Source organism: Alosa pseudoharengus, unplaced genomic scaffold (assembly GCF_046254945.1).
Source record: "Alosa pseudoharengus isolate Yale_2024_CS ecotype anadromous, Long Island Sound unplaced genomic scaffold, YU_APseudo_1.1 YU_APseudo_1.1_scf_9, whole genome shotgun sequence".
NCBI lineage: Eukaryota > Metazoa > Chordata > Actinopteri > Clupeiformes > Clupeidae > Alosa > Alosa pseudoharengus.
Genome location: NW_027468881.1, coordinates 7658331 through 7678225, shown reverse-complemented (window position 1 = coordinate 7678225; position 19895 = coordinate 7658331). Strand labels below are relative to the sequence as shown.

The window sequence follows — 19895 nt, the reverse complement described above, 5'->3', positions numbered from 1 at the left end:
TGTGTCTGATGAGTCCCATATAGGATAACTATTCTGCATTGGTTTGGAGTCACTAGATCACATGGCTTGGGAGGTATTGAAAAAAAGGAGACTGTTTCTTATATGAAATAATGTATTTTCTTTAAAATATTAATGTAAAATACAGTGTGCATACAGTGACCATAAAAAGAGGTGTGCCCGATGAGTCCCATATAGGATAACTATTCTGCATTGGTTTGGAGTCACTAGGTCGCATGGCTTGGGAGGTATTGAAAAAAAGGAGACTGTTTCTTATGGTAAATAATGTATTTTCTTTAAAATATTCATATAAAATACAGTGTGCATACAGTGACTATAAAAAGAGGTGTGCCCGATGAGTCCTATATAGGATAACTATTCTGCATTGGTTTGGAGTCCCTAGGTCACATTACCTGGGAGGTATTGAAAAAAAGGAGACTGTTTCTTATATGAAATAATGTATTTTCTTTAAAATATTAATATAAAATACAGTGTGCATACAGTGACCATAAAAAGAGGTGTGCCCGATGAGTCCCATATAGGATAACTATGTTGCATTGGTTTGGAGTCACTAGGTCACATGACTTGGGAGGTATTGAAAAAAGAGGACCATTCATATAGGAAATAATGTATTTTTTTTTACAAAATATTCATATAAAATACAGTGGGCATACAGTGACCATAAAAAGAGGTGTGCCCGATGAGTTCCATATAGGATAACTATTCTGCATTGGTTTGGAGTCACTAGGTCACATGACTTGGGAGGTATTGAAAAAAGAGGACCATTCATATAGGAAATAATGTATTTTTTTACAAAATATTCATATAAAATACAGTGTGCATACAGTGACCATAAAAAGAGGTGTGTCTGATGAGTCCCATATAGGATAACTATTCTGCATTGGTTTGGAGTCACTAGATCACATGGCTTGGGAGGTATTGAAAAAAAGGAGACTGTTTCTTATATGAAATAATGTATTGTCTTTAAAATATTAATGTAAAATACAGTGTGCATACAGTGACCATAAAAAGAGGTGTGCCCGATGAGTCCCATATAGGATAACTATTCTGCATTGGTTTGGAGTCACTAGGTCGCATGGCTTGGGAGGTATTGAAAAAAAGGAGACTGTTTCTTATGGTAAATAATGTATTTTCTTTAAAATATTCATATAAAATACAGTGTGCATACAGTGACTATAAAAAGAGGTGTGCCCGATGAGTCCTATATAGGATAACTATTCTGCATTGGTTTGGAGTCACTAGGTCACATGACTTGGGAGGTATTGAAAAAAGAGGACCATTCATATAGGAAATAATGTATTTTTTTACAAAATATTCATATAAAATACAGTGTGCATACAGTGACCATAAAAAGAGGTGTGTCTTATGAGTCCCATATAGGATAACTATTCTGCATTGGTTTGGAGTCACTAGATCACATGGCTTGGGAGGTATTGAAAAAAAGGAGACTGTTTCTTATATGAAATAATGTATTTTCTTTAAAATATTAATGTAAAATACAGTGTGCATACAGTGACCATAAAAAGAGGTGTGCCCGATGAGTCCCATATAGGATAACTATTCTGCATTGGTTTGGAGTCACTAGGTCGCATGGCTTGGGAGGTATTGAAAAAAGGAGACTGTTTCTTATGGTAAATAATGTATTTTCTTTAAAATATTAATATAAAATACAGTGTGCATACAGTGACTATAAAAAGAGGTGTGCCCGGTGAGTCCTATATAGGATAACTATTCTGCATTGGTTTGGAGTCACTAGTTCACATGACTTGGGAGGTATTGAAAAAAGAGGACCATTCATATAGGATATAATGTATTTTTTTTACAAAATATTCATATAAAATACAGTGTGCATACAGTGACTATAAAAATAGGTGTGCCCGATGAGTCCCATATAGGATAAATATTCTGCATTGGTTTGGAGTCACTAGGTCACATGATGTCAAAGCTATTGACAAAAAAGACTATGAAGGTAATTCAGAAGGTACTTTTTAGACGGTCCCTAAGGTCGGCTGGGAGCAAGTAGACAGGTCATCTGTTTGTACATTGTCTGCAAACACGGGGTGAAACCGGCCGCATACATTTTTTTTTTGAAAATCTGTCGAATATCCGAATATCAAATATCAAACTAACTTCACCTCGGTCTGCAAGTGCGCAGTCGCAAGCCGGAATAAGCTAGGTGAGCAAAAAGGCCGTGATAGACAAACGTCTCCCAAACCTTATAACCAACGCTCTCGCTGTTTCGTATTATACGCCTATTCTAGCAACGTGTAACCTATTTTTGGTGATGGACACAGTAGACATTAAAAATGGAGCAGTGGGCCACATCTCATTTACTAGATGTTATGGAATAATAACAACAACACAATCACAACGGCGAAGAGGGAATGTGCGGTGTCATTTCAGATGGCTATTTTCAGATCTACGTCTGCACTGATTCAGAAAGCGGCAATTATATCGCCTGCAAGGGGAATACTGGTTATAAATAGCGTTTATTGACTCTCTGAGAAATACTCCAGTTATAATTGTTTGGTTTTGTTAAATGAACGACACATGACACTAGTTTAGCTACACTAATTCTGAACATTTCTTGAAGGCAAATGCGTCACTGTTTCTTTCAATTGTAAATGTTATAACCATTCCAGCTTTAACGTAAAGACGCGCGTTATCTTCTGGTGGGCTTGAATAGCATGGATGAATTGGGGTTTGGTTTGGACACTCCGACCGTCGCATTTATGAAACGCCTTTCCTGATGGAATCTCCAGACAATAAAACATTTCATTCGCTTACCTGTGCTCTGCGATAGATCGATGCTCGACTCGGTAAGGATGTTCGGGTCACTTTGAGATCTGCCTCGCTGCAGAATGCATGGCTCCATTCCATCCGATGCAGCCATGGGGGCAGCCTATCGTACTAGAATTATGAATAAAATATTGAAAACCCTGTTTGAGGCGAGCAAGGTCAGCACCGACCGACTAGCAGCCGAGCGAATATTGGGCTATTCAGTATGACAGCCGCCTTCAGCATCCAGCGCGCGTGAGGGGGGAAGTAAATCCTATGTGTTTGGAGCGTGTGTGCACGCGCGTGTCTCTGTGGGAGGGAGACGTGGATATGTGTATCCGGGCAGTGAAAGGGACGGTGGTACCCAGTGACTGTAGGCTAGACTACGTAGGCTATGAGCCCACCGTTGACGATTTGTAGTAAATCAGTGATTTCTGATTTCAATATATTTTCCTCCATTGATTAAATAGGTTGCATCCTTCTGTCAGACAGTCTAGGCTCCCATCTGGTCTATCACCACCACTCTTGCCCTAGCCTTGTCAGCATCTTCCCCGCCGGCGAAATAGGCGGAGGGTGCGATAAAGCAAATGTCTGAATTGAAATGGGGGGTGGCAGAAGCAAATCGGATTGTAGTGCGATAGCCTACCCTCTCCATCAAAACTGCATAGTATGGAGAAGCCGCGCAGCTTTGTGTAGGCTAGATGCTTTGTCTATGTGGCGGCTCCTTGACTCATTTGAGACTACAGATTGTTTCCATAAAATGTAATGTAGTAGCCTATGGGTCCCATCAAAACAGATTTCAATAAACTTGATGATTCCCAATTATTAGGCTATTAATCAATTGTGCCTAGGCGTCATTTAGGCCCATGTGGAAGCGTTATGCTTTATATCAAACATGTAGCCTTTGTGTATGTCATGCATGCATAGGCTAAGCCACATCAGTTGTGAACAATAAAAAATAAAAACTGGATGTGGAGTAGGCTAGCCTACGTCGAGTAACCCATTTTCATTATTAAAAAGGTTCAGGATAAGGAAACCTGCAGATAATGACGACTTGAATGTTCTCAACAAGAAAGCTGGTTTAGGCTAGATCAGGGGTGGGCAAACTTTTTGGCTCAAGGGCCCCACGACACACGCATAAAAAATACATTTTTTATAGCCTATCATTTAATATGAAAAGTATTTGCTTTAAAATATGAATTGCTTAAAAATACTGCTAATTTTATGCTGTTTAACAAATGTATAAATTGTGCACTGTCGCTTTAAGACAGTCGCTTTAATTCACGTTTATTTCTCAATTATGTTCTGCCTGCTCCGCTATGGCTAGTGCTGTACCTACGGCTGGGCCCTCTCACAGTTTTTAAATAGTCAGTAGTCGGAACTACTGTTGCCTTCATGATTTCCTTTTAAAACTTTCTTATAAGAAGGAGATATCAATTATCAACAATCACAAGCCAGCTGGAATCTGCGGCTCTCTCTCCCTCCCTCTCGTGAGTGCAGACGCGTTCCCAATTAAATGGATTGCATAATGTTCACGTTAGATCTGCTGCAAAGGAGATGATAACTAAGAGTTAACTTAGTTTAACATGATGTTATCTCTATTTAACATGATGTTTTGACATTGACATTGTAAACGTTATCTAAGGAGAGTGAAAAGCAGTTTGCATTAAAGCTAACCAACGTCGTCTCTATCGCAGGAAAAAAATAGCGAGCAGCCTGATACTAAATGAAATGCTCGGCGGGCCGGATGAAAGTGCTTGGCGGGCCGGATCCGGACCGCGGGCCGCAGTTTGCCCACCCCTGGGCCAGATGATCGATAGCCTATATTGCAAACACTTGTTTACGCTAAGATTAGAGATGTCTACCAAGCGTCTGTGACTTTTTCACTCAGCCTGGAATTCATGCGCAGTCACCGCACGGAGACGGTCTTAACAGATGCTGTCTCCGTATTGGACAAGTCAGATCCATGTGACACGGAAGTGCCGTTGCCTCCACAGCAAGTGCCGAAGATGGCAGCTCACTGCTCAATTCTCTTACTATTAGCCTTTGCTGCTATTTGTTGTTTGCAACTTTGCCAAGTTTCTGCTGATGTTGACCAGACAAAGAGCGGAGAACCCTCTACCGAGCCTAATCAAGTTTCAATTGAACGAAAATTAGAGAAACCGGGCGAGGTGCCTCCTATCGTCTCCGATATTGATCCCATCGAGAAAGAACAGGATGACAAGCAGTGGCAATCGACGGAGGAAGCAATGGTCAAACCCGAAACAACCAAGGAGATTGCACCTCCTCCACCGTTTAAAGACGAATTTAAAGAAGAGTTGGTGATTAGGCCTTTGCAATCTGGCGACATCTATGCAAGCTTTCAATTTCGCACTCTTTGGGATACAGATTTTCTCAAAGGCAAAAGAGGTATGCATTGCAATTCAATTCACTTGTCAGGTAGCAGGCTAACTAACTAGCTTTTTTTGTTTCATGATGGGGTGAGTTGTTCAGTTGTATTGTAGAACAGTTTATTCCCTATACATAATAATAGAGTAATTTATCAACTAGCTGGGTAATATGTTTTTTTTTTGTGTTGACGTTATAATAGGTTAATGGGACATCATACCAGTCCATGTGTAGGCTACATCTTCAATAGCCTACATCCACTACGTCACACTTCCCTTAATTCATCGTGTTTAACAGACTGCCTCTCATTCTTTGCTTCGTCTCTCCAGTTTCCCACTATCATCTTTTCCCGAAGTCTTTAGGCCAGGTCATTTCCAAGTTCTCCGTGCGGGAGCTCCACATCTCCTTCACCCAGGGTTTCTGGAGGACCATGCAATGGGGACAGCCTTTCTTGCCCTCCCCTCCAGGGGCAGAACTCTGGGTTTGGTTCCAGGACTCAGTCACTGAGTTAGTGCTTTCTTACGTGGTCCTAAGACAAAAAGATGTCTGTTAGAAGAAAATAACCTCAAACAATTATATATAGCATATAATGAGCATGTGAGAGGCCGGTTTCTTTGCAGTAATGCCATGTAAAAAGATTGAATAATTACATTTGGGCTGTCTGTTGTTTGTGTCAGTGTTGATGGTGCTTGGAAGGAGCTGACCAATGTCCTGTCTGGGATTTTCTGTGCCTCTTTGAATTTCATCGACTCGACCAACACTGTGCAGCCCAGTGCCTCTTTTAAACCCCTAGGTCTTGAGAATGGTGAGTTTGTTTACACACATTATAGCTGAGATTTCCATCTATTCACAAACACACATCCTCATATTTCTATACTGACATTCATGGATGGGCAATAAATATCATCACCATTTCACAGACTTACCTAGAAAATATATGCCCTATAATTTCAAATACCACTTACTTACCACTAATATACCTTTAGTCTGGCAAATAACATAGTCTTTTACATTTTTGCCCAAATTTCTAATAAATGAATGGCTGTATTGTGTTCTGTGTTTAAAAAAAAAAAAAAACTTAAAAAGACAGTCAAAACCTGACACTTTTTTTCACAATAACTGAGTTGTCAGTGAGAGGGTAGAAATGATTGAATCTGTACATTTTTTGTTATTTACTCAACCAGATTGCCATGTACATTTTGAAATGCAGTGAATCTGGCCTTTCTTCCTGCAGTTACAGACCCCCGGTTCTTGCGCTATGCTATGTTGCCACGTGAGATTGTTTGCACTGAGAATCTCACGCCCTGGAAGAAGCTTCTGCCTTGTGGCTCAAAGGTAGATTAACTCCAAATGGAAACTTTTCTTTATTTTATATCAATTTCAAGGAAATAAAATACATTTTGAAGGAATGTGAAATGGGGAATATTGGCGATGCAGTAGTATGGGATATTTTCTATCAATTCTGAGGACAGTCAACTCCCCTCTTACAGCTGCATAAGAAGTATTTCTGTGCACCCTTTTGTTTATAATAATGTTTTGCTTGAGTTTGTCACTGTGTTGTGTTCACCCGACTCCATGCTGTGTATAAACTTGATAGTGTTCTTACCCTCTACAGATCCACAAACCTGGTACAATAATATTGCTGATAAAAATAATGGTTTAGATTGTCGGGTCTGTATTTAAAAAAAGATGAGGTCTTGCCAAATCTGTGTCTTGCCCATAAAACAAGCCTCGTTTTCCCTCCTTGATAGACTAATTAAAAGCTTAGCTAATCCATCTTCCTCTGGTACTGTGTCTCACTTGTGCCATGACAACCAGTGTCAGAGTGTTCTATTCTGTTCCCACTCCTCAGGCTGGGTTGGCGGTTTTGATGAAGTCAGAGAAGCTCTTCCACAGCAGTTTCCACTCTGAGGCAATACATATCCGACCTGTGTGTCAGGTGAGGTAGCAGTCAGACACCGCCATACACTGACATTAGCAATATATTGAATAGCCAATATCTCATCAGCTATTGTGCTCCCTTGGTACTGAAACCATGGGCTTAGAGTTCGCATTAATAATAATAATAATAATAATAATACGCTTTATTTGTATAGCACCTTTCATACACAGAATGCAGCTCAAAGTGCTTTTCATTTGGAGCATGTAACACAATAATAGTCAGTCAGTCATTATCAGAGCATTAGCTCCTTGTGCTACGAAGTGAGTGACAGGAGGGCAGTGTCACATCAGTTTCATATGACCTGCGAGCATTTAAGCCTGTAGCTGTGTGTTAATGGGCTTCATGGTTTCCAGGATGTGGAATGTAAGGCCCTGTCATGGGAGCTGAGACAGACACTGAATGTGGTGTTTGATGTGCACACCTCAGGCCAGGGAAAAAAAGGTGAGTCCAAGATTATATCAACCGTACTCATGTTTTATCACACATGTTACACAAATATACATAAATAATTTCATAATTTCATAATTTCATAAAACACTGGCTGTTGCTTCCCACTCCCAGTATGAGTCACTTCTCCCACTGTGGCCACAGGTGATTAAGTGTTTTTGAGCATAAGAGAAAAAGGAACACTAACTCAGGCTCACCAGACCAGAGAAAAAACACTCCTTTCCATGGCCCCACATATGAATATGAATGTGTATTTCTTAGGGCTGTCAATCGATTAAAACATTTAATCGAATTAATTACATACTCTGTGATTATACTCTATGATATTATACTCATACTCTTGAATTTCCCCTTGAGGATCAATAAAGTATCTATCTATCATCTATCTATCTATTAATTAATCTAAATTAATCACATATATAATTTTTGCTGTGAAAGTATTTTAAATATTTAAATTCAAATGAATCATTGAATAATCAGCATTAGTGACATTAAAGTTCAAAAACTCTATTATTATTATTTTCACTGTAATTTTCACACACAAATAATGGCCATAATAAACAAAATAAAACTATTATTATTATTACATAATACATATTATTATTATTCATACATACATATTATTATTATTACATAAATTATAAATAAAACTCTTATTATCATTATTACTAAATAAAACTATTATTTTCACTGTAATTTTCACACACAAATAATGGCCATAATAATCTATGATATGACCTAATATGCTGAGGAAATAAATTCAAAAGTGCTTCGGCAAGAAGGTTTTTTTTCACATACAAGGCATTTCATGCCACAGATATAACCTAGGGGACACAATGACAATAAATTAACACTCCCCTCAATGTCAACACTATTTCTTTGCATTGATGTGAGACTTAGAGTTGACGAACTCCGGTGACATGCAAAGTCCTTGCTGCAGACATTGCAGAGGACTTTATTTTAATCAACACTTTATTTTTATTAACACCATCAGGCTGTTTTTTAAGAGTACATGTTCCAATCAATGATCTAGGCAGCACATTTTCTTCTCTCTCCTTCATTTTACAGTCTAATGGTTACTGACTAGAACGGCTCGGGGTCAACGGTCATACAGAATCGATTAATCTGGGCTATTTTTTTTAATCATTTTTTTTCCCAAATTAATTAATCGAAATTAATCAGTTATTTTGACAGCCCTAGTATTTCTATGTCCTCGTCTTTTCTGAGTTTGATACCAGTTGTGTCCTCCGTTGCTTGCCGCTGCTTGTCATTGTTTTTCAATGGGATCACTACCGGAGACAATGGGAGGCATATGCTTTATTTCCTGTACTTCTGTTTTGTCCCTCAGAGTGGTCCCTGTTCAAGATGTTCTCCCGCACCCTGACGGAGGCCTGTCCTCTTGCATCCTCCAGTAAAGTCTATGTGGATGTAACAGATAACCCTGAGGTTGGCTCCATTTTCTGTCTTTCTACCATTCTCCCATATACGTGCATCATTGTAATTATCTTCACTAAGGGAGAAAAGCTTGTCTTCTGGACTGCTCAACCAAAAAAAAGTCTCTTCTTGCCCCTTCTGTTATTGACATGTGTTTGACATGACCTTGCTTATCCCACAGGGGGAGCTGTTTGATCTGCTTCCAGTCTCTCCCCTGCTTACACAAGCTGTGGTGCTTGGAGATCGGAGGACCTATGCTATGTATGACCTGACCAATAAAGACACCTTTGGGAGCACTCGATCTCTGAACCTCCTGGTGCGCTGGAAATCGGACGGTGGTGAGTGTCGCGTCACATGCCAAAAATGGGGGGGACCTGTGCATAGGCCCATTTGATATCTTTGTCTACAAAGAGGTCATAGTATTCTTTTATCTTATTTGCATCGCTACACTGTCCTAAGACTGTGGTAATTTAGAAGTGTAAGGGAATTTCAGTCGGAATGTAGTGTAAAAATGAGTGTAAAAGCTTCAATTTCAAAAGTTCAAAAGCAAGTATATTTCTCTGCTTGTGACACCAGGCGAGATGATGCGTCCTCTGCTGCACAGCGAGCGCTACGTAGCCGGCTTCGGCCTGCAGACAGGCGAGATCCACACGCTCATCTATAACTACCACCCGTATCGGGCCTTCCCTGTGCTGCTGATGGAGACAGTGCCCTGGTACCTCCGCCTCTACATCCACACCCTCACCGTCACCAGCAAGAACAAGGACAACAAACCCAGTGAGTGCCTGTCATATTATGTACTACAGTATTGAGGAATGTTTCTTGTACAGGAAACTGACCAATAAGATATATCGGTTACACTTTACTTGACAGTATCGACATAAGAGTGACATGCCACTGTCATGAAAGTGTCACAAACATAAACGTTTATGACATAACGCTACTGTTATTAAGTGACATTCGGTTTCTGTCATAAATCAGGGTTAGGATTAGTGTTGGGTTTAGGGTTAGTGTTAGGGTTAAGGTTAGGGTTAGAGGTTATGGTTAGAGGTTAGGGTTCGGGTTCATGTGTCATGACAGTGTCGTGTCACTCTTATGTCGATACTGTCAAGTGTTATACCAATATTTCTTACAATGCTTACAATAAGTGTTAAAACAGTGCTTAATACTGTTGGATGTTGAAAACAATGTCAGAAGTTGCATACCCTTCGAAATGGAAAAGGCAAAAATGGATTTCAATGAAATTGTAAGCTACAGAAAGAGACATTTTATAAAGGTGTTCCTAGCAGTTGTTACTTTCTCATCCGTCCCCAAGGCTACATCCACTATCAGCCGTCTAAGGACAGGCTGCGTCCACACCTCCTGGAGATGCTGGTGCAGCTGCCACCGAACTCTGTGACAGAGGTGACCGTGCAGTTTGAAAGAGCCCTGCTCAAGTGGACTGAGTACACACCTGATCCCAACCATGGCTTCTATGTTGGGTAAGCATTCTTTTTCTGAATTTCCCCTTGGGGATCAATAAAGTATCTATCTATCTATCTATCTATCTCTATCTTTTACTGAAGTATAATATGAGTTTGAGGAATTTCTGACAATTGTATGATTTGCTACATATGCCTTCAGTAACTATATTAATAGCATGTAGGAATTTGTTATTAGATTAGTGGACATATAGATGTTTTAGCTGTTATGTTGATTGATTTTTTTTGTTTGTTTCAATATTTATAGGTCTTCAGTAATCAGTGGCCTTGTGCCAAGTATGGTGGCCATGGATACCAATAACACCCGGGAGCGTCCTCTCTTCAGTAGTTTGTGAGTTCACATTAGAAAACTGACTTCCTTAAAGACACATTTACAGTAAATGACAGCCACAGCAAAGTGACTTCCTTAATGGCACATCTACATTGCATGACAACCACAGCAAAGTGGTGACTTCCTTAATTACACATTCACTGTACTGTGCTGGACTCTGACTAGTCACTGTTTGTATTCCTCTGTGGCTCCTTCATAGCTTCCCCTGCAAAGAGGAGTCCAGCTACTTTGTCCGCGTCTACACGGAACCCCTGCTGGTCAACCTGCCCACGCCTGACTTTAGCATGCCCTACAACGTCATCTGCCTCACCTGCACGGTGGTGGCGGTGGGCTACGGCTCTTTCTACAATCTCCTGACACGCACCTTCCAAGTGGAGGAGCCCAGTGCCGGCTTGGTCAAGCGCCTGGCCAACGTCATACGCAGGTGGAGGGGAGTCCCACAGCTCTGAGCACTGCTCAGCCAGCCAAAACCAACAGCAGCTCTCCATAAAAAGTATGCATCCAGTTGGGAGACAGAGTTCGGAAGCCCTGTGGCTGAACTCCTGTGATTGATGACAGAAAAACATTAAGGAACTGAGAGTGTGGGGTTGGATGTTTTTGGAGGACTATAAGCATGGAATGGTGGATAGTATTGGATGTTGTTGAAAGAAGACTTTCAACAATAGTGGGTAATGATGTCTCTGACTTGCTGCGGGAGTGAATTTTTGCCTTGTTTGTCACCACTGATGTTTATTTGGAAAAGGCACGTCACATTGATTTTCTGAGGTGGAAATTGAAAAAGCACAGGCAAAACATATCTTCACCTTATCCATAGTGATATTAAGACACTCACATAGTCAGTTTATTTACTGATTGTGTGTGCTGAAGAGCTTACCATAACAGAGTGCTTGACAACTACTGAAATATGTTACACACCATTTTGCACTGATTTTGTTTTTATTTTTTAATTTGATTTTTTAACTTAAAATGAAAATGGGTGAATGGGATTACTTGTTTATGTTGTATTTAGCTTCTGTTCCTTAAAGTCTCTTAAAAACTCCCCTCAACCCTGCATAGGCACAGCAGGTGGGCACTTTCCAACTCTGTCCTGACCAGTCTGCAAAGAACGTTGTGTACTCAACATCCCATAAAAAGCTTTGTATGACTTCTGACATTGAAAAACAACAAACTATAATTGATCTTAAAGTATCCACGCCAGGGTGAAAAAGCAAACACAGCAATTTAGTGAGGTTTCATCTGGCTTTCAAAATCATTTATTTTGGGAGTGAAGTACCCATTTGTGGAAACATTTGGCAGCCACTAGTTGAATGATGTTATAGTCTGGCTATTCAGTCTTAAGTCACACCCCTTGCAACCCCAGATTTAACAAGCATCTTGTCTTAATCTTCATGTCTTTTGTTCTTATGACCTGAAAGCTTTACAAAGTGAGAGATCACAAATTAAAGGGAAATGTGTTTTTTTTTATCTGAAGATTTTGACTGATCTCCGTTCTTGAGTCTGGATTCTTGTCCTGCACTGTGGTGTGCTGCCCTCGCCTCGCGTCACTGGATTTCATTTGAACGGCTCTCACGGGAGGCTCGCGGAGGTTCTCGCATCACTCCGATTTTTCTGTCAACAAGCCCAGCCTGGTTGCAGCCAAGCTCCAGGAGGGGGACTCCAGACAGAGCTCCCTTTCATTTCCAAGCAAATTTTACTGCACGTGTTTGGCACCCGAGCATGGAAAATGGGTGTTTGCATTCCAAAATGCTGATGGTCCTAGCTGGCCATCGGGCCCATACCCACTCAGGCACGGGAGGTCCCAGAGGGCAATGGGGCTCCTGGAGCAGATCTGGCTCAGACACGGGCCTGGTCAGGCCCAGATGCAGTCGAGCTGCAGTGTGGGTAGTCTGAGGTGTGCATAACAGCTTAGAGTGGATTAGATTGTGGTGTGTGTGTGTGTGTGTGTGTGTGTGGGGTGGGGGGAGTTGGGGGGGTACGGTAAGCCCCTGTGTTTTGAGGTCTCATTACTAAGGAGGTATGCAGATAAACATCAGATTAGACCTCTTGGGCCAGACTCCTTTCCTTTGCCTTAACTCCAGTGACCCCTGTGATTTAGTCCCAAGAAAATAACACAGAGTTACACAACAGGGATCCATACTCCTTTACTTATAAGCATAAAAAAAGCAAGACATCTATAATGCACTTTACATTCCAATGGAAGGTTATTTTTGTTTTTATGTTTGTCTGCATGTAAAACAAAACAATTAACAAAACTCAAGTATAAAATGTTGAGGTCTGAGCCCCTGTGGTACCAGCATTATTCGATCAGCATGGCTCACTGCAGGAGTGGCCACAGGTTGTTTGACAACACTTCTGCTCCGCTGGACACTGGCCATCATGGTAACAGTATTCCGCACACATCGGGGTCCCCTTTGGCAGACCGCAGCGACCAGGTTTCACTGAGACACAGATATGACACAGTCAAACACTTCAATCTCTATGTGATAAACATAAACTACTTCCAAACTGTAAACCAAACTACACTCAAGGCGGATGCCATTTGCTGCCTTAAACAAGAACAGACTCAATTGAGGCATTCCATCAGCCCACATACATCCTAAACCTGACCTGTGTAAGGTGGGATACACTCATGGCCACATCCGTTGTGGCAGCATTTCTCGTCATTGGGGCAGTCGCTGTCGTTTGCGCAAAACTCAGCGCACATCCCTGCTCCACGGCTCCGGCGCGGGCACACGCCTGGTTTTGCTGCAAGTAAAAGAACAGGGAGGGATTAAATTATATCCTCAGCCTTAAGGAATGTAATGTTTTAAGCCCTGGTCACATCTGTTCCCGTTTTGTTTTGTATAGTTTCTTTTTTCTGCTTGCCAAGGAAGGCATGAGAGATTCGAGAATGTCTTACTGAACGCGGGCGGCACGCAGACAGCTCCGCAGTCAAAGATGCAGCATTTATCATCTCCTGGGCAATCGTCATCACAGACGCATCCACGGCCGGACGGCACCACGTTCAAGCGCCGCGGGCAGTGGCCCGCTTTTACCCGTACCACTTAAAAAGGGGTGAAGAGGTCACAAAATAAAGGGCGCTTATTGAGTTTAATTGGGTAGTTGAGACACATGATAGGCCTATAACTTTCTCGCAGTGATAAAGAGCCTGACTAATATTTTCCAATATAACGATATAATGGCCAAGAGTAATTTTTTGACATACCGGCATGTAACAGTAACCTAACCTTAGTTGGTCAGTAAAAAAACGCTAACCATTCAAGACAATAGCTTACAACACCAATAAACCCCATACACGTCCAAACATTTCAGCAGCATAATTTTGTAATAACCTAGGCTATAAATTAATTTAAAATTAATTAAAAAATCGCCTTGCTATTCGTTTTTATTTCTGGGAAATGCATTTACATTGTACTCACCTGTTGAATTCTGTTGTGTAGCAGCCTCTGTAAATTCAATCCATATTATCATCATAACAAAGGGAAACACACAAAGCGCTAGCTGTCTCATCTCTCCTTCCACTTGTGTTTTACAATCACAGGACCGAACTTGCTGGACACATACTTCAAATTGCCTGGATTAGCATAGAGGGCGGAGGAAAGGAAAAAATGTGAGCCCTGAATCCACTGGGTCTTGGCGCCGTCGACACATCAGCAAGCTCTCTGACCAAACATCCACAAATCAGCTGACTCAGGACAAGCTGCTCAGGTAATCTTATTTAGTTTTGACTAATAATTTATTTTGTTTTATTATGTTTTTTTATTTTTTATTTAAAAAAAAAACAGGCAACACAGTTTCTAACTCCTGTGTATTTTATCTTTGACAAGTAAAAACTTATTTTTAAAAGTTTCATGTTCACAAAGAGGACTGTCATTATCTCAATAGTAACCTTACCATTTTCGGTGCCTAGATAATAAACTGCACTGGCATCTAGTGGTCAGCGATGCAAAAACAAAACAGACCCAAGAACTCAGCTCTCAGCCCATGGTCCTTACTTACCCATTCTGCTAATGTTCCGCATGTTTCCAAGTAAGGTCTATGGCTATAACTACACGCTACCGTGTAAATCCCCATCTTTCTGATAACGAGAAAAGCATGGGAAAAGATGAACTGAAAGAACTGACTGACTGCTCTTGCATTTTCAAAACATTTATTTCCTCAAACAGTATCCTCAAGTCCCTTTTACAAATCCATGCATCTCAAAACAGTACTTCAGTTCTATATGAAAATATTCCATCCAAGTGTCTAGTATAAAATAATTAAGGGAGCAGCGAGCAATAGATTTCCATTCACATCACAAATATGAGATAGGTCTGTGCAAAGGCACTTTTAAAAAAAACTCTAGTGATCAGTTTTACATTAAAAAAAAAATCTATATATGTTTCAGCAGACTTAACCGAACTCCTAAACAAAGTGGTAGTTTTCCGTTTAAAGGTCTGTGAAGAATTACACAAGAAAACATCTGTGTCCCACAGGTTAAGCTATACATTTGAGACAGGATTAAAAACCGTAACAAACATAACATGCTGTGTCTGTAAAATAAGCATGCTACAATATAGTGTGTCTTTTTAAAAAAAGCTGAAATGTGCAAGTTAGTCACGACACCAAAACAACTCAAAAACATTACCAAACAGCAAAGTAAAGACAAAACATTACACTGACAAACACATATGTTTCACTATTAAAATTCAATAAATATGGGCCCTTTAAGTTTATATCACAGGTAATCAAAATGAATTGCAGTAAACTGCAGTTTCATACAAATGAATCAGGCAGACAGATTTTCACTACTATATAAAAAATAAATGCCATCTATTCCTTAGGGGTTGTAGGTTGGATTAATAGAACTTAGATACACATATTTCTCTGTATCTGAATGTAACTGTTTACAATTGATTATACTCAAAGTTTGCTTTCTCACAAACAAACAAACAGTTTGTAGGTTGACTTTATGACCTTGTATAATTCGACACAGCTATGCTAAATATATGATCTAGCTTTCTACTAGACAGCATTTATTGACCTGAGAGCTATCGCCTACATTTGACTGCACTTTACTTGCAAAATAGTATGAGCAATAAAAAAGCAGCCAGCATATCTAATAGTTAGAGTTGGTCAACGCACTCAGGAAAAGGCCTCAGAGGTTTGCAGTCTACTCATTACAAATCAGTTGCTGGAGTGTGTGACAGGTTAATGTCCTTGCAATGAAAGAGAGAAAAATGCACATTAAAAACCCACACCCTCACAGCAACCAAACAGTGTGCATCTTCAAGTAAATGATTAAGTGATATCATCTCCTTTGACTTTGGACTTGGAGTCCCCCTCGCTGTCCTCCAGCACTTCCTTGATCAGGTACTCCTTGAGGTTGGGCTGATTCCCCACGTCCACCCCCAGGTCCTGGATCTCCTGGAGCAGGGCCTCCCACTGACGCTTGTCCTTGGAGATCTTCCATGAGAGCCTTACGTTGTACTGCAGGAGGGGGATCAGGAGAGGGTGGAACTGCAGCTGCTGCTGCTGTTGCTGCTGCTGCAGGGCTTCCTGGGAAGGAGCGATGTCCCTCAGGGCCCGGTCGCAGTGCTCCTGAGCCTCCTCTAGCTGTTCCAGGTCCTGGAAGCAGCTCACAAGGGAACACAGGTTGAAGAGCCAGTGAACACCCTGTGGGCTGTTTTGCTGGTGTTGCTGCTGCTGCTGCTGCTGCTGGTGTTGTTGCAGCATCTGTTGGCATCCCAGTTTCTCCTGGAGCCTCAGTGCATTGATTAAGGCACCCAGGGCATCCTGGTAGCGGCCCACACGCATCAGCATTTGCCCAGCCCTAAGGTCGCCCAGGTAGAAGAACTCCAGGAAGACAGGTGAGCGCCGCAGGCCAGCCAGGGAGTGCAGGTGGGACAGGTACTGCTCGAACGCCCTACTCCGCTTGGCGATGGTCTCGGCTGCAAAGTTCTTGCGCAGCTTCTTGCGTGGGAAGCACAGGCCCTCCATCTCGTCACCGTGGCGACGGCGCAAGCGGGCATGCAGACGCTCAAAGTCAGAGTAGCGTCGGGTGATGAGGGCCGGGGTCTTGTCAAACGACCCAGACTGAAGCACCTGAATGGTATAGAGCTGAGAAGAAGGGAGGATATTGGAGCAATGCTGGTCCGTCGTGGTGGTCCATGACTTTTCAAATGCTTTAAACCACTTCATAAGTGCCTTACCACATATTTGGAACTGCCCTCTTGGACCACACTGGCATCGGTCACTTCAAAAACAAGCCTCTCAGGCATGCTGCGGGTTTTCAAACTCCGCCAGCTCTCCTGCAGTTGGCGTGTCAGCATTGATGAGCCCTTTGGGGACAGACCCACGGGACTAGTGTCTGCAACCCACACAAACAGCTTTGACCAACACTCAACAGAATGGGTTTGCCCAAGAATGTGCATGAGTTGCTAAATCCGTCAGCAGAGGAGCATTGTATTTATATATATTAATTTATCATAGGGCTGTCAATCGATTAAAACATTTAATCTAATTAATTACATACTCTGTGATTAATTAATCTAAATTAATCGCATATATAATTTTTGCTGTTAAAGTATTTCAAATATTTAAATTCAAATGAGTCACTGAATAATCAGCATTAGTGACATTAAAATTCAAAAACTCTTTTATTATTATTTTCACTGTTCAAAGAATGGCCATAATAATCTATGATATGACCTAATATTCTGAGGATTGCTGATATGCAAATTCCTTGCTGCAGACATTGCAGAGGACTTTATTTTAATCCACACTTTATTTTTATCAACACCATTAGGCTGTTTTTTAAAAGTAAATGTTCCAATCAATGATCTAGGCAGCACATTTTCTTCTCTCCCTTCATTTTACAGTCAGGCTCAGGGTCAAAGGTCATACAGAATCGATTAATCTGCGTTATTTTTTTTAATCAGTTATTTTTTCTCAAATTAATTAATCGAAATTAATCAGTTATTTTGACAGAAGTTTATGATAAATTAGGGCTATCTAATGTCACTTACAGCTCAGGTTATGTTAACATTTTGTATCAATAGGTGTGGTTCTTGGGTATCAAATCTATAACCTTGACAGTGATAACACTTTGCTCTACCAGTTTAGCAACAGGTATTAGTCTAGCATGACGGCTGAACCTATCAAACAAATAAATACCTGTGCTGCTGCAGGCATTATCCATGGACTCTCCCAAGAAATCGGAATCACTCTCAGGCCCGGAACCTTCTCCGGCATCCTCTCCAGACTCCTGAGCACCATCCCCTTCAAAGCAGAGGGTTCCTCCCAGCCTTGCCGAGATACAGTCAGTATCATCTTCAAGTTCAGAGCTCTCTGGGAAATCATCAATACCTTCCGTTTCAGAGGGGATTTCTCCTTCTTTGAACAGTGTGCGTCGAAGTCTGTCCAACAGCTTGGATGCCATCCCACCAACACTGCACTGTGAAAGCAAATATATCCCAACAGTCACAAAAAATGGACTCACAAAAATATTTTTTCTACAAATTAAGCTACAGTTTTGAGCTATCCAGGAACTCTGGCAAGCTCGTTTTGGCTTGCTCCATAATAGATCAACTGAAGAAACTAGAGTCCAAATACTACCAACAACCTGCAACTGACACCCTTTATCCTTGAAACCAGATAGGCTATGGAAACTGTTGCAGTCACCTGAGTCCGGAAAATGGTTTGTAAATATATAATGGAGTCAATAAGATTTTTTCTTCTTTTGATTCAACGTAGTGATTCAACGTAGACTTCTTCCCACCAAGCAGACCTTCCTGAAATAGGCTATACGCTGAACAGCTGAAGCCATGCTCGGCTTCAAAACTAATTTGATGTGGTAGCACATGCATGCAACAGGTAAACAGTGACAGTGCAAACATTGCAGTATGAAAATGTTCTGCACAATTAGATAGGCCTAGATATCTTAAAAACAATACAGTCTTCAGTCCTCAAAAGCTACGAGAGGGTAGGGGGTGATGGACTACCTGTTTATCCTGAAGTCCCCACAATGATCTGTTTAGCTTTGTGCTATTTAGGTCTAAATTATTGTTCGAACACCACTTGACCAGAGGTTGGACCTGCTATCCGGGGTCTTCTCATTGCCAGATATGTCCCACTTGTGTTATAAGCCAACTTTACTAGGTGTATAGTGTTTAAGGAGTGAATAGAGGTCTAGAAGTCATGGGAGATGACAGTGAAGAGAGCTGGACGCAGCCCTGTTTGTGGGAGTAAATTTTTTCGCAGTGGAATTCAGTATATTAAATGACTGATACATGACATTAAACCACAAATCCAAGTTTCAACATCTGCAGTTGGGAAAGTGACAATCTAACTGAGTAGTACAGTCTACTGTTAAATAGTAGCCTAGCTGTTGTTTAGGCTACTTCAGTGATAGTTAACCTGTGGACACCAGCTAGCAGGCTAAAGTATTGTTAATAATAACGCATTTAACAGACCTGTCTAACTAACCATAATATCTACAACTGACTATATAATATTTGCAAAAAGCAAGAAAGGTTATTTTTAAACAGCATGCATCAATGTAGATCAATTAGTAATCATCCCCGGGGTGACACTATAAAATAGTTGTTCACCACCTCATTTTCTTCCCAAGTTAGCTCGCCGTTCGAGTATTCCCCGTAGCTACGACTTTTAGTCCCACAACAAAAAAATCATTCAGAGCGTACTTACTGGTATGGTGGTGGGTCACTCAGAGGTTTCGTTTTCCATATCTATATTCTTCGGTGGATTGTCTTGTTGACGCACAATTTGAAGTTATATGGCAGATTCCTCAGTGGGGAATTGGATGGGAGTTGTTTTACAGAAGGCGTGTTTTTCTGACACCATTAGCTGGCCATGGATAAGCTGACAGGTCCAACTTTGCTAGACCTAAAGTGGGCTCTCATCGTTTAACGCTACAATGTATCTCGATAGCCAACTACAGAGGCAACGTGAAAATCTGATTCGCTATAATGTTGCCGTGGATAGCTTGACAGTTCGATAGAAATGAGTACATTCTCTGGTACAAGCAAGTTGCAAGCGTTTCCAAGTAGCCGAAACTTAGACATATCGCGATGTT

The 19895-nt window shown here is 41.1% G+C and overlaps 4 protein-coding genes across 4 annotated transcripts in view; 1 reads left to right on the top strand and 3 right to left on the bottom strand.

Annotated features, from left to right (window-relative positions):
* Positions 1-2911, bottom strand: part of phactr3a (phosphatase and actin regulator 3a) — a 32125-nt gene extending 29214 nt beyond the window's left edge. Inside the window, exon 1 of the mRNA XM_076276783.1 lies at positions 2806-2911. Within this exon, the coding sequence (XP_076132898.1) occupies positions 2806-2911 (106 nt within the window). The remainder of the gene's footprint in view (positions 1-2805) is intronic.
* A 1865-nt stretch (positions 2912-4776) lies between these two features.
* On the top strand, positions 4777-12289 carry pigt (phosphatidylinositol glycan anchor biosynthesis, class T). The gene is made up of 12 exons (XM_076276296.1): positions 4777-5205; positions 5514-5691; positions 5862-5989; positions 6419-6519; positions 7037-7123; positions 7480-7567; positions 8922-9019; positions 9189-9345; positions 9584-9784; positions 10323-10488; positions 10736-10819; positions 11019-12289. Exons 1-12 carry the CDS (start codon positions 4806-4808, stop codon positions 11266-11268), a joined length of 1938 nt encoding a protein of 645 aa, XP_076132411.1. The 5' UTR covers positions 4777-4805; the 3' UTR covers positions 11269-12289.
* A 655-nt stretch (positions 12290-12944) lies between these two features.
* Positions 12945-14550, bottom strand: wfdc2 (WAP four-disulfide core domain 2). Its single transcript, XM_076277122.1, has 4 exons — positions 14239-14550; positions 13719-13862; positions 13427-13564; positions 12945-13257 (listed from the first exon to the last, which is right to left on the bottom strand). The coding sequence occupies exons 1-4, from the start codon at positions 14327-14329 to the stop codon at positions 13124-13126; spliced, it is 507 nt and encodes a 168-aa protein (XP_076133237.1). The 5' UTR covers positions 14330-14550; the 3' UTR covers positions 12945-13123.
* A 402-nt stretch (positions 14551-14952) lies between these two features.
* snx21 (sorting nexin family member 21) lies at positions 14953-19878 on the bottom strand. The gene is made up of 4 exons (XM_076277118.1): positions 19508-19878; positions 17975-18254; positions 17011-17168; positions 14953-16918 (listed from the first exon to the last, which is right to left on the bottom strand). The coding sequence occupies exons 2-4, from the start codon at positions 18237-18239 to the stop codon at positions 16100-16102; spliced, it is 1242 nt and encodes a 413-aa protein (XP_076133233.1). The 5' UTR covers positions 18240-18254; positions 19508-19878; the 3' UTR covers positions 14953-16099.
* Between the last annotated feature and the right edge of the window lie 17 nt (positions 19879-19895).

Coding starts and splice junctions, on each gene's coding strand:
- pigt (XM_076276296.1), top strand. CDS start 4,806: ATGGCAGCTCACTGCTCAATTCTCTTACTATTAGCCTTTGCTGCTATT. Junction 5,692..5,861: donor TTCCAGGACTCAGTCACTGA/GTTAGTGCTTTC, acceptor TGTTTGTGTCAG/TGTTGATGGTGCTTGGAAGG. Junction 10,820..11,018: donor CGTCCTCTCTTCAGTAGTTT/GTGAGTTCACAT, acceptor GCTCCTTCATAG/CTTCCCCTGCAAAGAGGAGT.
- wfdc2 (XM_076277122.1), bottom strand. CDS start 14,329: ATGAGACAGCTAGCGCTTTGTGTGTTTCCCTTTGTTATGATGATAATA. Junction 13,565..13,718: donor CTGCGTGCCGCCCGCGTTCA/GTAAGACATTCT, acceptor TTTTACTTGCAG/CAAAACCAGGCGTGTGCCCG. Junction 13,258..13,426: donor GTGTATCCCACCTTACACAG/GTCAGGTTTAGG, acceptor TCTGTGTCTCAG/TGAAACCTGGTCGCTGCGGT.
- snx21 (XM_076277118.1), bottom strand. CDS start 18,239: ATGGCATCCAAGCTGTTGGACAGACTTCGACGCACACTGTTCAAAGAA. Junction 17,169..17,974: donor TAATGCCTGCAGCAGCACAG/GTATTTATTTGT, acceptor TGTGGGTTGCAG/ACACTAGTCCCGTGGGTCTG. Junction 16,919..17,010: donor AGGGCAGTTCCAAATATGTG/GTAAGGCACTTA, acceptor CCTTCTTCTCAG/CTCTATACCATTCAGGTGCT.